We start from the raw sequence: 18334 nt of genomic DNA, 5'->3' as shown, positions 1-18334 counted from the left end.
CTTGACAAAATATGTTAAGGTTACTGTTCTGAATACGAGGTGTGTTCAAAAAGTATCGCGAATTTTGTGTTTTTTCAAAAATTATTTATTTATTCATGAATATCTATTTTGTCCCCTTCAAAGTAATCCCCATGAGATATTATACACTTGTGCCAACGGTTTTTCCAATCTTCGAAGCACTTCAAAAAATCATTTTTTTTTATCTTGTTCAGCTCCTCCTTCGATGCCGTCTTTATCTCGTCAAGCGTAGCGTAACGTCGTCCTTTCATGGGCCTCTTCAGTTTAGGGAACAAGAAAAAGTCACAGGGGGCCAGATCTGGGGAATACGGTGGCTGCGGCATCATTAGTGTGTTGTTTTTGGCCAAAAAGTCGCGCACAAGCAACGATGTGTGAGCAGGGGCGTTATCGTGGTGCAAAAGCCAATTTTTGTTCTTCCACAAATCCGGGCGTTTCTGGCGGATTGCTTCGCGCAAATTGCGCATAACTTGCAGGTAATATTCCTTATTGACCGTTCTACCCTGTGGCAAGAACTCATGATGCACCACGCCCCTGCAATCGAAGAAAACTGTAAGCAAAACTTTCACATTCGACCGAACTTGGCGCGCTTTTTTCGGTCTTGGTTCGTGCGGCAGCTTCCATTGAGATGATTGAGCTTTGGTTTCCACGTCATAACCATAAACCCACGATTCGTCACCAGTTATGACCCTCTGGAGCAAATTTGGGTCGTCGCGGACAGAGTCCAACATCTCATTAGCAATGTTCATGCGATGCTGTTTTTGGTCGCAATTGAGCAATTTTGGTACGAATTTCGCGGCGACCCGTCTCATGCCCAAATCATTGATAAAAATCGAATGGCACGAGCCAATCGATATGTCTAGGTCCTCAGCAACTTCTCTAACGGTGATTCGACGATTGGCCAATACCATTTTCTCCACTTCATTAATTTTTTCGTCTGTTGTTGAAGTGCTCGGGCGTCCGGCACGCTCTTCGTCGTTCACATCTTCTCGGCCTTCTGAGAACATTTTGTACCACCGATAAACGTTGCTTCGGTCCAAGGTAGCTTCTCCGTATGCCACAGTCAACATTCGGAATGCATCCGCGCACTTAATTTCGTTTTTCACACAAAATTTGATACAGGTTCTTTGATCCATTTTTTTGAATAGGTAAAAATCGAAGACGATCCAAAACACGTGCAAGCAAAGCAGCTGTCAACAATTAAGTGAACATTCAAAATGGCCGAGCTTGTCGGCATAAGTGAGAGACATGAGTACCAACATAACGCCACAAAAAAATCGAAATTCGAATATACGTAACCCGCGAAAATTCAAAATTCGCGATACTTTTTGAACACACCTCGTATACTCCGAAAAGTTTTAAGTTTTGTTTATGGTTTATTAAATTGTTATTAACAATTAAATCATCCTTCCACGCGAAGCGAGGTTCCACCCAGACCTATGTGTCTAGTTTTTTGGTAGTGGGGCCCCCCGCAGGGGGGCGGAACCCACTGTGTCCACGCATACACTTTTCCACGCGAAGCGAGGTTTCACATGGGTTTGCAAATTTCCACGCGAAGCGAGGTTCAACGCAAACCTATGTGTCTAGTTTTTTGGTAGTGGAGCCCCCCGCAGGGGGGCGGAACCCACTGTGTCCACGCATACACTTTTGCACGTGAAGCGAGGTTCCACATGGGTTTGCAACTTTCCAAGCAAAACAAGGTCCACCCTCATCACTCTCTGCTTTCAGCGCGAAATGAGGTCTATATTTGCGAAATTCGACATGGGTTTGCAACTTTTCACGCAAAGCGAGGTTCATCCCCATCGCCCCCTGCTTTCAGCGCGAAACGTGGTTTACAAGATAAAGCAAAGTTCTGATTCATCCCTGGGACATAGGTTTGAGTTAGATTATATTTTTTGTTAAAAAATGACTTTTTTTATAGGAGTCGCCAAAATTCCCTTTACAGGCATCCATTTTAAGCTAACAGGAAGCTTTTCACAAAATTTTATCGAAATCGGAGGCAGTCGGTTTTCGGAACTTTATTCTTATCTTTAGTATTATTAAATTTAAGAATTAGTATATTTTATATTAATATATTAATAATATATTAATTATTTTATATAAATATAATATATTAATATATTTATTCAACATATTTACCTTGAATTTGCTTTGAATTATTTTTTGACAATATTATACGACTTATAAGTAATACCAGATGTTTGTCCAATAAGAATACTTATGTAGTCCAACTTGTGCACAAGATGTGATCAATTACTGCAAATATTAAAATCAATTTTTTAAATACACGTTTAATATATTTATTACTTAATTTTATAAATTTAATTATATATATGTAAAGAGAATATACTCTCTTTAAATTTAGCGCGCTTAGTATGCCCCGCGCGCGCTTCTAGGACACCTGTTAGATGTCTCGTCGAGTATAGAAGTAATCGACAGCTAAGTAAAAAGAGATAGAGAGATATAGATAGATAGAAGAAAGATAAGAAAGAGCACGTGCTAGAATAAGTAATATAAAGATAATCCATTATAAACAATATAGTCGGTAAAAGCAGAGTTGTGAAAGAGAGACGAATAATTGACCTTAATTGTCGTTTCTCTTATTTACAGGTAACTTGTAAATTTTGTACATATATAGTAAATAGTAATATCAGTTATAATATAAAAACTCTTATTTACAGAGAAACTGATTTGGTCTGTTTATTCCGACAATCCCAACTTCTGATATAAAGAAACATTATAAAACGACAATTTTCGTCACAAAATGAAATTAAAATTTGAGTTCAGGGCGGTGGCTTCCCCAAAGGACAGTAAAACTACAGTGATAGCCATAACCTCAATTGGTACAGAACAAGGAGAAAAATATGCTATACCAGATGAATTCATCTATGCAGATTTTCATGAGGAATTAAAAAATACGAATGCTTTCAAAAAGGTAAGAGAGTCACTAGGAAAAAGGTACGACGAGTTGAAAATATGGATAACGCTGTCAGAAAAATTGCAAAAGATATATTTGGATGATGAAGGAAATATCCAGTTTGGAGGAAAATATTTAAAACAAATATTTCAAGAGAATATTAAAGAACACTCAGACTTGGCAAAGATACTGGAAAAATTAATTGAAAAATCAGAAAAGAAAGAAGAGGAAAAAAACTTAAAACATATTGTAGATAAATTTGTATTAGAAAAATTTAATTATAAAACATCTAATGTTAGACAATGGTTAGACACATTTGAAAAAGAATGTGCAAGATTTAAAATAGAAAAAGACGAAACCAAAATCGAATTATTGAGATTATTTTTGGATGGGACGTGCCAAGACTGGTACACTTCTACAATAATAAAAGGAGAACATAAAAACGATTGGCATGGATGGAAACAGGTATTAATAGAAACCTTTTCAGGTAAAGGATGGAGTAGCAGAACATATGCTCATTATTTTAAGTACAAAGAAGGTTCACTAGTACAATATGCGATAAAGAAAGAACGACTTTTATTAGAAATAAATAAGGACATGGACGCTGACACAATGATAGATAGGATTGCATTTGGTTTGCCAGAATTTATTAGAGAGAAAATTGACAGGAACGAAATGGAAAATACGAAAGATTTAATTAAGGAATTACAAAAGCTCGAAGGAATAACGGATAAAAAGAAAATATTTAAAAAAGAAAGTAAACCAGAACACAAAGCTAGAAATGAAGAAAAAAAACCATGTAAGACATGTGAGGATATGGGTAAAGGTGTAAGATACCACCCAGAAGAGAAATGCTGGTTTAAACTAGAAAAAAAAGAGAAACCCAAAGCTATAGGGAGCAATTCAGTAATAGAAGCAGATCTAAGTACAAAAACAAAAAACGAATAGTCACACCATTGATCAAACTTAAGATGCTAGTTGAGAATAAGATGGAGATAATGGGAACATATGACCCGGGTTCTCAGGTCTCCTTAATAAACTCGAAGTGGATAAAGATAAGAGAGAATAGAGAAGATGTAAACAAAATATTCTTAAAGTCTGTCAATGGTGTGAATCATACAAATGGATTGGTAAGAATAAGAATAAAAATATTTAATATAGAAAAGGAAGTAGATGTATACATAGTTGAAAGAGAGGATTTCGAAGATTTCATAGTAGGATTAGATTTAATTCCCATGTTCAAGTTGAGGTTGAATGAAAATTTAGAAGTTTCACAGAAAATAGAAAAAGAGATAGAAAAACCAAAGATAATTTTAAGTGAAATAAAGAGTAAAGCTATAAATGGTTCGGTTAATTTTAATGAACATGTGGAAACAGGGGAATTCCAAACAAAGATAGAACACTTAAATAGAAATAAAAAGATTAAGATAGAAAGATTAATAGATAACAACAAATCAGTGTTTGCAAAAGACAAATACGATGTTGGAACTGTTAATGAGTATGAAGCTAGAATTGATTTAATAGTGGAGAAATACTGCAGTAAAAGACCATATAGATGTAATATAAATGACAAAAAAGAAATAGAAAAACAAATAGCCAAATTACTAGAGAAGAATTTAATCGAAGAATCTTATAGCCCTTTTGCTGCACCTGTCACGCTAGCATATAAGAAAAATGAAGGAAAGACACGTATGTGCATAGACTTCAGAGATTTAAACAAAAACGTTGTCCCTCAAGCACAACCATTTCCTTTAATAGATGATATAATAATAAGAGCCAGAAACTGTAAATATTTCACGACGCTGGACATAAACTCAGCTTTTTGGTCAATACCACTAAGAACTGAAGATAGAAGAAAAACGGGATTTGTAACGCAAGATGGTCACTTTCAGTGGACATGTCTACCGTTTGGCTTAAAAACGTCTCCAGCTATATGTCAACGAATTCTGACTAACATACTAAGAAAACATGGACTAATCGAAGTTTCAGTAAACTATATAGATGATATCCTAATTCACTCACCGACGTTTGAAGAACATCTAGATCACATTGAAAAAGTATTAGATGCAATAAAAAAAGAAGGATTTAGGTTAAAATTTAAGAAATGTACGTTTGCTGCTAGTTCAGTTAGATATTTAGGACATGTAATAGGAGAAAACACAGTTACACCATTGAAAGATAACATAACATCAATAAAAAATTTTCCGACTCCTACCACGCAAAAGCAGATCAGACAATTTCTGGGAAAAATAAACTTTTACCACGAATATATAGAAAAGAGCTCAATATTATTAGATCCATTGCATCAACTATTAAGGAAGAATGTAAAATTTATATGGACAGAGGATTGCGAAAAAGCTTTCGGAAAGATAAAAGAAATGCTATGTACCCAACCAGTGTTAGAGATATTCGACAAAGACCTTCCAATCAAGATATATACAGATGCATCAATTGAAGGCATAGGCGCAATATTAAAACAAACACAAGATGATGGAAAGGAAAAACCGGTGGCCTACTTCTCAAAGAAATTCAATGAAACACAAAAAAAAAAAAAAGCAATATATCTTGAATGTTTAGCTATAAAAGAGGCAATAAAGTACTGGCAACACTGGTTGATAGGGAGATACTTCGAAATACACTCTGATCACAAACCACTAGAAAATATGAATATAAGAGCACGAACAGACGAAGAATTAGGCGATCTAACCCACTACCTATCTCAATACGATTTTAAAATTATATACGTCCCAGGGAAAGATAATACAGAAGCGGACTGCTTAAGCAGAAACCCTGTGCTAGAATCAAATATAGAAGAAGAAGAAGACTTATTAAAAACGGTAAATCTTATTGAGATAGATGAAATAAAATTAGATCAGACGAATAACACATTATTACAAAAAAAAAAAGAAAAATTAATAAAGAGAATGGAATATATTACAAAAAAGTAAAAAAAAAAAAAAAAATCATACTATCTGAAAAGTTCAGTATTGAGTTAATTAAGAAAATACACAAGGAATGGTGTCACACAGGGATAACACAAACAAGAATGAAAATAAACCCATACTATACTGCTAAAAATTTAGTGGAGAATATAAAAAAAATATGTAAAAAATGTGACATTTGTATTAAGAATAAATCAAGAGGACAACACAAATTCGGCTCAATGTCACAATTAGGACCAGCAACCAAAGCATTCGAAATTATGTCCATAGATACAATTGGAGGATTTGGAAGCACCAGATCGACAAAAAAATATATACATTTACTCGTCGACCATTTCACGAGATATGCGTTTATTTTAACATCAAAGACTCAAAATGCCAATGATTTTATAAAATTAGTCCAAACGGTGCTAGAAATAGAAAAGATCGGAACAATCTTAACGGATCAATACCCTGGAATAAATTCGAGAGAATTTAAAAATTATTTAAAAAAGAAAAAAGTACAATTAATTTTTACTGCAATAAATGCACCATTTTCTAATGGTTTAAATGAAAGGCTAAACCAAACGCTAGTAAACAAAATAAGATGTAAAATAAACGAAGAGGAGAAGAAGAGAGCATGGACATCGATAGCGAGAGAATGCGTGAATAAGTATAATAGACTAGAACATACAATCACAGGATTTACACCAGAATATCTATTACATGGCACAGACACCAGCAACATACCAGAAGAATTAAGAAGAAAGAAAAACGGAGAAGACTGGATAAAAGATAAGAAGTTAGCATTGGAACGAACACTGAGATCACATAAGTATAATAAAAATATATTTGACAAAAATAGAAAACAACATGAATTCAACGTGGGAGATATGGTATTCATAGAGAATGGGAACAAACTCAATAGGAAAAAGCTGGAAGAACTAAGAATCGGACCATTCACAATAGAAGAAAAAATTTCAAACTCAATCTATAAAATAAAAACTGAAAAAAGAAATCAAGATACAAGCCTGTTCCATGTGACAAAACTGATTCCAATGTTAGAAGACGAGGATGATTGAAAATTTGTGCAATTTTCATCTCGAAGAGGGGAGATGTAAAGAGAATATACTCTCTTTAAATTTAGCGCGCTTAGTATGCCCCGCGCGCGCTTCTAGGACACCTGTTAGATGTCTCGTCGAGTATAGAAGTAATCGACAGCTAAGTAAAAAGAGATAGAGAGATATAGATAGATAGAAGAAAGATAAGAAAGAGCACGTGCTAGAATAAGTAATATAAAGATAATCCATTATAAACAATATAGTCGGTAAAAGCAGAGTTGTGAAAGAGAGACGAATAATTGACCTTAATTGTCGTTTCTCTTATTTACAGGTAACTTGTAAATTTTGTACATATATAGTAAATAGTAATATCAGTTATAATATAAAAACTCTTATTTACAGAGAAACTGATTTGGTCTGTTTATTCCGACAATCCCAACTTCTGATATAAAGAAACATTATATATATATATGTATCGTCACGTCAGCTGACCAATAAAACTCGTCGTAGATTCAAGACAGTCAATCAAAAACATCAAAAATTAATTGTGATAAGGACGTACTCTTCTCGCTCATATGCGTTACACACGTTAACTTAGAAATCGTTCTTTTACAATATACTTTTATTGGAACTGTATACGTTCACATCACCAAAATGAGTCAACATTAGATGCACAAATATTCATATGTGTTATTTTGTTGTTATGGAAACTTTATTGCTATAAGACTTCTGTAAAAAAAGAATGACGAATTTCTTATTAATTACTATACAGACGAACTTCATGCACTACACACGCACTTTTCACATCAATAGAAGATTTCTATTTATTCTTTTTTATCTTTCCTTATCTTGTAGTAAAATTAAGAAACATATATATGTATATACATATATCACATCCATTTATTAAAAAATTTGTTGGTTTTACATGTAAAATAAAGAATAGTAAAAAATAAAAAAAAATAAAAAGGTAAATAATAAAAAAACTAAAATGTTCCAATAATGTAGAAAACGTCTGTGTGTGTGTGTGTATACAGGGTGTTCAAAAAAGACCGGAACCCCTGAATAACTCAGAATAATCGAATTCTAAGAAGAAAACATCCCAGACAAAAGTTGTAGGGTTAAAGAAAAGGGACTTGATGGTGACTTAGAACTTGACCTTGAGATCAAGTTTTGAGGTCATTCGAAGGTCAACTGGAATTTTTTAAATAGAAACCCCCATTTTTTACCCCGGATTCGGAAAGAGCGGGAAATTTTACGTTCAGAAAGGTACTTAAGTCATGGGTTAAGATGACCTTTAAGGGTCAAATTGTATAGGACAGAAGAATCTATCAATAACTTTAATCATGTTCTAGGGGGAAAACACCCCAGACAAAAGTTGTAGGGTTAAAAAAAGGGACTTGATGTTTATCTTGAACTTGACCTTGAGATCAAGTTTAGAGGTCATTTGAAGGTCAACTGGAATTTTTAAAATGGGAACTCCTATTTTTCGTTCAAGCGAGCGTACACCCACTGCTCGTAGGTGATGTGCTCGGTCCTAAAACGGACTGTATCTTGAAAACTAAACGCTTGCCCATCTTGATCCTGGACTCGTTTTAAAGGGGAAAATTTCTACTTTTTTTAAAGATTTTTTTGAAGGAAATCGAAGATGTCTAAATTTGAGAAAAAATTGATTTCTATTTTATTTTTTTGAAAATCTTAAATAAATTTTTACTTCCTCAAAAAACTGATTTTACAAAATTAAAGTATGTAAAAAAAACTTTTCAAAACCACATCTTATTTTATAAATCGTAGTCTACTGAAATTTATCAGCGTTTGAAGTTGGACGCGACGGCCCAAATGATAAAAATTCAAATCCCTGTTAATAAAGAGTCCGTTGGGCGTGGGCCAAAAAATTTGAGCAACAATTTTACTTTTGATAAAACTACAATTTCTGCAAATTTTGCGCCACAAAATTATTGCAGCAACATTTTGTAACATTTCTGCAATGTTGCAATTTTGCAAAGAAATATTTTTGCAATATTTTTGTATTGTTCGATAATCTCTTTTTGTTATATGTACGAACTCTGCTGAATGATAAGTAGATAATATGTATTGTAATGATAAGTCGATAACAGACATGTATTCTTCTCGCTTATCTTGCCATTTGATTGCAAGTAACTTGTTTGTAGAGCGGAAATATATTTCACCCTTTCTTAATTTTTCTTCCAATTTTGGCATATACATATAACAATATTTCCGTCATTGTTTTACTATACCTCAAGCATTTGTATTATTTTTATGAAGCAAATTAAACAATGTCGGACTAGTATACCAATTATCAACAAATAACATATGCTCTTTGCCTAAATATGACTCTAATAATGTAAGTACAATTTTGCCTGATATTCCAAGTGCTTTTTTATTTGATACATTAAAATTACATTAGAATTACATTAGAATTATAGCCTGTATAAATAATAAAAGCTTGAATATGTCCACTTTTACAATCGTACAAAACGAAAGATTTTATGCCGAATCTGTTTAGACGGAATATATACTGCTTAAAACTTAATCTTCCTTTAAATAACAATAAACTTTCATCTATACATAAATTACGAAATGGAAACAAATAATTTTTAAAAGATGCGCGGAGTTTATTAACAACTTCATGTATTTTTATCAATCGATCAGAACTAACTGTTGTAATGTCATTAAAGTGTAACATTTTTAATAAAAAAAACATATATCTGTCTCGAAACATAATCTGATTAAAAATATCTGTACGCAATCTATCTTTTGACTAGAATTCTGTATAATGTAATTTTTTTACTCGCGACATCAGTAATTTAATGGAAAAAAAAACAGAAAATTTTATTTACTGTAGTTTCTTTTTCATAACTATTTAAGAAAAAACGTATGTTATTATTCATTGCATAGTGACAGTAAATATTTGCTTTTACTGCAATAAATGCGACTAATTCTTCAGAAAAAAAATAATTGAAAATAATCTAACGCAGTGGAAAACCAATAAAGATAAGATTTTATGCCAGAACCATTCATATCAAATTTGAATATTCTTAATTGCAATTTGTATGTGATCTATTCATTTCCTCACATTCTGTTTCTTCTAAATATCTAAATTATCGACTTCGTTTTCCGATTCCGATGAATTCAATATTCGCCTTCGTACTTTATGTAAATTTTTTCTATTATTTAATGCAAGATGCGAACATTCTCTATCAATATCTCCCACTATTTTTGATTTTGTATCGCTTAATAATTTTTCTTTTATTACACTTAGTATAACCATATTAGGACGAACAAGTCTACAAAATTAAAAGAAATAAAATAATTAAAAATAATACTACTAATACAACTACAAACTCAAAAGCAATAATATATACCTGATAATGATATGTCGATGTTCAGGCGGAATCACGCATTACAGGTTTAGTTGTCGGGAAAACTGTCTCGTCAAATCATGAGCTCAACTCGCGTTTAGTATTGTCCGCGTCAACCTTGTAATTCGATTCGAGCAATATCGAGAGACAAATAAAACGAAAGCGATAAACAGGGCCACGCGTCCTCCAAAGAGAATCGGATACAGAACCGTGCTAGAGCAAATCAGCTGACGTAAACATGCCGCGTATAGAAAAAAGGGGATCGGTTAAGAACGATGAAAAAGGCCTCGTTCTGTTCGTTGTATACCTCTGCCGAAAACGGACACGACGCGCTTTTAGACAAGAGAACCGATATTCCTGCTGTCGCTCACAGAACGCGAATTCATCGTGAAAATTATCGCGCGCTATCTTTTAGAGTCGCTCGTTCTGAGATACTTCCGGTGACGACAGACTCGATCCGAAGTCGCTCGCTTCGGTTCAAGCGTCATCGCGCCTAATTACAGATTGTATTTTTTTTGTGTTTTTTTTTTAATAAACGTGTGTTTTCCTTTTCACTACACCTTCGATTTGTGCTTCACTCGTTCCTCACCACGCGCGAATATAATTTCGTCCACGACGAAACATTCTGGTCCTTCGAGCCGGATCGCTTATCCGGTGTTGTGCAAGTGCAGTAAACGAGTGAACAGTAATTCTCAGTCGACACCATGAGTATGGATATGGACTACCTTATCTGCACTCAAGACGAGTTGCAAGTTCGCATCGCAAACACGGTGGAAAATCTCAACAAATTGGGAAAGGCGAACGTTACGGTCACAGCCATCGATGCGCGCCTCAAGAGATTGGAAGACTGCTGGGCGAAATTTGACCGGCAGCACGACGACCTCCGCTCTACGTTCTGGGAGAAGCTGAAGACGCACGATTACGTCACGGGAGACTTCGCGGGACACACTGAGGAAACCTACCTAAACCAGAAGACGCGACTCATGACTCTAAGGAACGCACTGCCTGTGCAAGCGACCGGAAGTGCAGCGACGGTTACCGAGCCGTCGTCCGTCCGACAGCGCACGACTCTCCCGCGCATTCAATTGCCGCAATTCTCCGGCAAATACGCCGACTGGCCGCCGTTCCGCGACCTCTTCCGATCGGTCATCGGGAAGGACACCAGCATTTCAGACGTGGAGAGACTGCACTACTTGAAGGCGTCCTTGAAGGGAGAAGCGGAGTTGCTCGTCCGCAATCTATCCACTATATCGGAGAATTACCGACGGGCCTGGAACATTCTCGTCGATCACTACGAGAACAAGAGAATTCTCGTGCGGTCGTATTTCTCGGCATTCACGACGCTGCCCAAGATGAAGGGCGAGTCGGCGAGCGAGTTGAAGCGCATCCTGCAGTGCGTGATCTCCACCGTCGGCGCGCTCGAGAGCATCGACCGGCCGATTTCAAATTGCGAGGACCTGTTCGTCCACCTGGTGGTGGAGCTCCTTGACTCGCGGTCGCGTCGAGACTGGGAGGACGTCATCGGGGGAACATCGGAACCAGCGTCATACGTCGAACTCAAGAGATTCCTGGAGAGACGGCTCCAAACCTTGGATGCCCTTCACCCTCAGAAGCCAGAGTCAACGCCGAACAAACCAGGGGACGGCGGCGCTCGATCTGCGCGATCTCACCACGCTCAGAAGCAGGAAGCGAGGCGCGGCAGATGCTCGCTATGCAAGAGAGACCACTTCTTAATGCTGTGCGACGGCTACCAGGAGAAGTCGGCGGAGGAGAGGAAGAAGCACGTCGAGACCACCCAGCTGTGCCTCAATTGCCTTGGCAGACATCAGGTGGGTGAATGCCAATCGAAGAAGAATTGCTCGGTCTGCCGGGGCAGGCATCACACCTCGCTGCATGACGCCTGTCGCGGGGTCACTGCGACCTCGCACGTGGCACATCAGCCGCGCCTAGGAAGAGGAGCCGTTCTCCTCGCCACCGCGCGCGTTTGAGTCGCCGACAAGTTCGGCGGCTTGCATTCGGTACGGGCATTGATCGACCAGGGCTCGGAGGCTTCGATGATTTCCGAGGCGTTGACGCAGCGGTTGCGTCTGCACCGAAACTCAGCCGCAGTCACAGTCTTCGGCGTCGGCGGAACGCAGACGGACACCGCGAACGGGCGCGTATCCCTTCGAGTATTGCCTCGCGCCGCAGGGTCGCCGATGACCATATCGGCTCTAATTCTCCCGCGTCTCACTGTTTACACTGGAGTGACGACCATGAGGGAGGAGCCGTGGAATCACCTGCATGGACTCGAGCTGGCCGATCCAGAGTTTCAAGCCACCGATCCGGTGGACCTTCTGCTCGGCGCAGACGTATACGCCGCTATTCTCGATTCCGGTGTCATCAAAGGAGGTCCGCGGGAGCCGGTCGCGCAACGCACGTCACTTGGGTGGATCCTCTCGGGCGCAATCGAGGACGCGAACGATAAGGCCGCCGCCCATAGCCATTCGTGCGTCGTCGACGAGACGCTGACAGACATGGTGAGGAAGTTCTGGGAGCAGGAGGAAATGCCGCGCAATCCGCCACCGTTAACATCAGCAGAACGGGAGTGCGAAGACTTGTTCGCGCGAACGCATTCACGGGATCAGCACGGGCGTTACGTAGTGCGACTCCCGTTGACCGACGACGCGACGGGTTTCACCGGGAATCGAGTTTCCGTGATGCGGCTGCTCTCAGGCATGGAGGGCCGATTTGCGCGTGATCATCAATTACGTGATATGTATCGAGAGTTCATGCACGATTACGAGGGGCTCGGTCATATGTCGCCGATAGACTCGAGTGAAACTGCGCGACAGGCCGTGTGCTATCTCCCACACCACGGAGTCTTGAAGAGCGTCGATGGAAAGACTAAACTGCGCGTGGTTTTCAACGGTTTCTCGCCCTTGCCAACCGGTATCACCCTCAACAGCCAACTGAGCATAGGGCCAAACCTACTGCCAACTCTACCAGACGTTTTGACGCGCTGGCGACGACACAAGTACGCCATGGCAACGGACATCGAGAAGATGTATAGGCAGATCCTCGTGCATCCTGCGGATCGCGATTTGCAGCGAATCGTCTGGCGACGCGACACGACAGAGCCGATCCAAGAATACCGGTTGAACACGGTCACATATGGATTGGCGTGCGCGCCATTCCTGGCGATCCGCTCGCTACGTCAATTAGCCGCAGACGAGGAAGAGCGTTACCCACTGGGATCAGCCGTGCTGCGCAGTGACGTCTACGTGGACGACATATTGGCCGGAGCTGATTCATTGCCAGAAGCACAGGAAGTCCAGCAGCAGTTAGTTGAGATCTGCAGGGCGGGCGGCTTCTCGCTGAAGAAATGGTTCGCGACTGACCCGGAGCTCCTCAAGGACGTCCCCGCAGCAGACCAAATGCGTGCCGATCTCCGAGCCTGGGACCCGCAAGAGAGTCATTCCATGCTCGGACTACAGTGGCATCCGGGCGTGGACCAATTTTCATTTGTCACCCGACAATCCAAGCCGCAACCGACCACGAAGAGGACAGTTCTGTCTGTCACGGCGCAGCTCTTCGATCCTCTGGGATGGATCGCACCAGTGGTCATCCGAGCGAAGATACTGATCCAGTCAGTCTGGCTTCAGGGATTCGACTGGGACACTCCGTTGACGACGAGAGATGCGGAATTCTGGACGGCATTCAAAGCAGACCTCCGGAATCTTGAGAGTGTGCGGGTCCCGCGTTGGCTCGAACATGGCCCAGAGGACAACATTGAGCTCCACGGCTTCGCCGATGCCTCAGAACGAGCGTTCGCCGCCGTGCTGTACATCCGAGCCGTCGGTCGCGATGGAACGGCCAGGGTCTCGTTGGTGGCCACCAAATCCAAGGTCGCTCCTGTGAAACAGGTATCACTGCCGAGACTAGAACTATGCGCAGCCGCTCTGTTGGCGACGCTTGCGGCACATCTTCAAGCCGCCATCGTGCTGCCAATCGCGGGCACGCATCTCTGGTCCGATTCCACAGTGACCTTGTCATGGATTCAAGGACATCCATCGCGCTGGAAGACGTACGTGGCCAATCGTGTCGCGGAGATCCAACGCATCACATCCAAAGCGAGCTGGTATCACACGCCTGGAATCGACAACCCAGCTGACTGCGCATCGCGAGGCATCGCTCCGAGCGATTTGACGAAGCACGACCTGTGGTGGAAGGGGCCGCCGTGGCTGACAACGACGCCAGGCCCATGGCCCGCCGGTCCGGCATTGGAGACCACAGCGGAGTTACCGGAACAACGGACGAGCCACCACGCAGCGTCGCGACAACGTCCGGACGAGCCAATCCTGCTGACGAGGTACTCTTCCTTGCATCGCCTTTTGCGCATTTCAGCCTGGTGTAGAAGATGGCTGAATTCACGGCAAGTGCGAAGCCTCACACTGTCCGCGGACGAACTGCGAGATGCCGAAGACGCATGGATCCGCGTCGTTCAGGCATGGGGATACCCCGACGATCTCGCCGCATTGGCAAGCGGTAAGGAACTAGCAAGAAGGAGCCCGCTTCTCAAGCTGAACCCCTTCATAGACGGCAAGGACATCTTGAGGGTAGGAGGTCGGCTGAGGAACGCCTGCCTCTCGTATGACGAGAAGCATCCAGCAATTCTGCCGAGTGAGTCTCAGCTGACGAGGCTCGTCATTAAGGCCAGCCATCACTGGACCCTGCACGGAGGCGTGCAGTCGACGCTAGGACTACTACGCCAGCGCTTCTGGATTCCGAGGGGAAGGACACGAGTCAAAGAGGTCATCCATCGCTGCGTGACGTGCACTCGATGGCGGGCGGCAGCGAGTCAGCCACTGATGGGTGATCTCCCCCGGCCTCGCGTGACTCCGTCAAGACCTTTCCAACATACCGGAATCGATTATGCTGGCCCGATATTCTTGAGGACCACCAAGGGGCGAGGGCACAAGAGTTACAAGGCGTTCATCGCAGTGTTTGTCTGCCTGAGTACCAAGGCCGTACACCTGGACGTGGCGTCCGATTATACGGCCGACGCGTTCCTCGCAGCGCTGCGCCGTTTCACCGCCCGCAGAGGGCTCTGTGAAGCAATGTACAGCGACTGTGGTACGAATTTTGTAGGGGCTGACCGGCAACTCCGAGCACTCTTCACCGCTAGCAACAGGGAGGGACGCCACATCGCCAATGAGATGACGAGCGACCGCATTCGATGGCGGTTCAACCCCCCGGCAGCTCCGCACTTCGGAGGACTGTGGGAGGCGGCAGTCAAGGCGCTCAAACGGCATCTTCGACGGGTGCTTGGCGACACAACCTTGACATTTGAGGAAATGTCCACGCTGCTCGCTCAAGTGGAGGCATGCCTCAACTCTCGGCTTCTCACAGCATTGTCCGAAGACCCGGACGACATCACCGCCCCGGCGGGGGCACCTGTTGATTGGGACCGCACTCAACGCTGTGCCGGAGCCGTTACTCTTGACGACCCCGGAGAACAGACTCACGCGGTGGCAGTTGGTGCAAAGGATGCGGGAGCACTTCTGGGAAAGATGGTCGCGAGAGTACCTGCACTCGCTAAATTTCCGTCCGAAGTGGTGGAAGTCCGACACCGCTCTCAAGGTCGGCCGACTCTGCGTGCTTCGAAACGAAGCATCACCGCCGAACAAGTGGCCATTGGCGCGCATCACCGCTACGCACCCCGGAGACGATGGCCACGTACGCGTCGTGACCGTGTGAACCGCGTCGTCGACCCTATCGCGACCCGTAAACCGCCTCATTCCGTTGCCGGTGAATGACGATCACGAGCCCAACGATAGCAAGGGATGCGAAGCATGAGACCTCGCTGTCAATTGCATGGTTGGAGTAAAATCAGTGTCTTATGTTCCGTAAGTCGCGTCTCGTTATTTCAATTCATTGTCAGTCATCTCCCGTTCTCGCTACATTGCAATCGTAATTTTGTTTTTTTTTCCGTTTCCCGAGTTTCGTTTGAATTGTTCCAAACGAGGCGGGCGGAATGTTCAGGCGGAATCACGCATTACAGGTTTAGTTGTCGGGAAAACTGTCTCGTCAAATCATGAGCTCAACTCGCGTTTAGTATTGTCCGCGTCAACCTTGTAATTCGATTCGAGCAATATCGAGAGACAAATAAAACGAAAGCGATAAACAGGGCCACGCGTCCTCCAAAGAGAATCGGATACAGAACCGTGCTAGAGCAAATCAGCTGACGTAAACATGCCGCGTATAGAAAAAAGGGGATCGGTTAAGAACGATGAAAAAGGCCTCGTTCTGTTCGTTGTATACCTCTGCCGAAAACGGACACGACGCGCTTTTAGACAAGAGAACCGATATTCCTGCTGTCGCTCACAGAACGCTAATTCATCGTGAAAATTATCGCGCGCTATCTTTTAGAGTCGCTCGCTCTGAAATACTTCCGGTGACGACTCGATCCGAAGTCGCTCGCTTCGGTTCAAGCGTCATCGCGCCTAATTACAGATTGTATTTTTTTTGTGTTTTTTTTTTAATAAACGTGTGTTTTCCTTTTCACTACACCTTCGATTTATGCTTCACTCGTTCCTCACCACGCGCGAATATAATTTCGTCCACGACGAAACAGTCGACAAACAAATAATTATTTTCTTCAAAGATTTTATCAATATACTATTAAGAAATGGAAGTATATCTTAATTGTGAACTCTTGGCGATCATACTTAATACTGTCGTTGAATATTTTTTTTTTTTTTTTTTTTTTATAAAACAAATGCAGACAAATAAAACATGAAAATATTTCTATGATGACAAAATATAATTTTAAAAAATTATAAGCGATACAAATCAGAAATGGAAAAAGATATTGATAGAGAACTTTTTCATCTTGCATATTAAGTAATATAATAATAACAATAATACTTATAATAACAATAATACTAAACAATAATAATAATAATAATAATAACAGCAAAAATTTACGTAAAGTTTCCAATAATGAGATATTTAGCGACATTATATATAATAAAAAGAAGCCACTTTAGTGACGTTTTGTCCCAAACAATCGTTTAGAGGGAAGTCATTGTAGTGACGTCTTGACCCAAAACATTGTTTAGAGGAAAGCCACTAGTGGCGCGTCGTATTCAAAGGTTTAATATCTTATTCCATATACACTTACATTCAAATAATCTTGACAACATTATAACTTTGATTTTGTTAGCTTATATTCATGTCGTAGAATTGAAACCATTTTTATCGTGTTTTGTCTTAAGGGACATCCACGAAAATTTTTTCATGTATATTTTTATGATTTTTTTTGCAGAATGGAATAAAACAAGAACAACATCCTTTCAATTGCTTTAACTACCATTTTTTTGCGTTCATATTATTTATGAACAGATACACAAAATTTTAAAAATTGTAAGCTGTATTTTATCATATAAAATCGGTTTCAACTTTGCGTCGTGATAATATCTTCGGTTAACTTTGGACATTTCCGGAACATCATCGAACATTTTGAATATTCATTTATAAAACACTTCAATTAATAATAAATTCAAGTTTTTTTTAAGAGTAACCAATAAATTACAATAAAATTTATATACAATAAACTATGAAATTATGTTTATAAAAAAAGTTTTTTACTTACTCTAGGCGCAAAGATTATTGGTAGAACTTGCGGGAAGTAAAATTAAATTATTTGCGCGGCTATAGAAAATCACAGTGCAATAAAATTAGTTAAAAAACTTCATCGCAGAATCAAATATATTAGCAAATTATACTGAATGATGTTCATGATTTCTGTACGATTTTGGTAATTTTTATGTATATACTGTCAGTACTCGATAAATATTATTTATCAGAATATCAAGTTATTTTATGTTAATATTGATAAAATTTTGGTGTACAGAGATAATATATATTATAGTTAATAATTTTAGCATGTCTCTGAAGAATTCTCAAGTGAGAAGAAAATAATTCTAAAATATCATTCAAATTCTTATCAGAAAATAAGATAAAAGAAGAAATAATATTATGCTATTAAACAATTAG

General features: G+C 40.4%; 3 protein-coding genes across 3 annotated transcripts; all 3 read left to right on the top strand.

Annotated features, from left to right (window-relative positions):
* The first annotated feature begins 2561 nt into the window (after positions 1-2561).
* LOC145938907 (uncharacterized) lies at positions 2562-3976 on the top strand. Its single transcript, XM_083042791.1, has 2 exons — positions 2562-2625; positions 2697-3976. Exon 2 carries the CDS (start codon positions 2780-2782, stop codon positions 3878-3880), a length of 1101 nt encoding a protein of 366 aa, XP_082898917.1. The 5' UTR covers positions 2562-2625; positions 2697-2779; the 3' UTR covers positions 3881-3976.
* Positions 3977-10998: 7022 nt separating this feature from the next.
* On the top strand, positions 10999-12282 carry LOC145938269 (uncharacterized). The gene has a single exon (XM_083041762.1). It carries the CDS (start codon positions 10999-11001, stop codon positions 12280-12282), a length of 1284 nt encoding a protein of 427 aa, XP_082897888.1.
* A 66-nt stretch (positions 12283-12348) lies between these two features.
* Positions 12349-16092, top strand: LOC145938268 (uncharacterized). Its single transcript, XM_083041761.1, has one exon. The coding sequence runs from the start codon at positions 12349-12351 to the stop codon at positions 16090-16092; it is 3744 nt and encodes a 1247-aa protein (XP_082897887.1).
* Positions 16093-18334: the final 2242 nt, after the last annotated feature.

Source organism: Prenolepis imparis, unplaced genomic scaffold, assembly GCF_030444845.1.
Source record: "Prenolepis imparis isolate NDT839.2.m4 unplaced genomic scaffold, iyPreImpa1.0 SCAF_7, whole genome shotgun sequence".
NCBI classification, from domain to species: Eukaryota; Metazoa; Arthropoda; class Insecta; order Hymenoptera; family Formicidae; genus Prenolepis; species Prenolepis imparis.
This window is presented reverse-complemented; position numbering and strand designations above follow the sequence as displayed.

What these genes read in the sequence shown, in the direction of transcription:
- LOC145938907 (XM_083042791.1), top strand. Translation starts at nt 2,780, where the DNA reads ATGAAATTAAAATTTGAGTTCAGGGCGGTGGCTTCCCCAAAGGACAGT.
- LOC145938268 (XM_083041761.1), top strand. Translation starts at nt 12,349, where the DNA reads ATGATTTCCGAGGCGTTGACGCAGCGGTTGCGTCTGCACCGAAACTCA.
- LOC145938269 (XM_083041762.1), top strand. Translation starts at nt 10,999, where the DNA reads ATGAGTATGGATATGGACTACCTTATCTGCACTCAAGACGAGTTGCAA.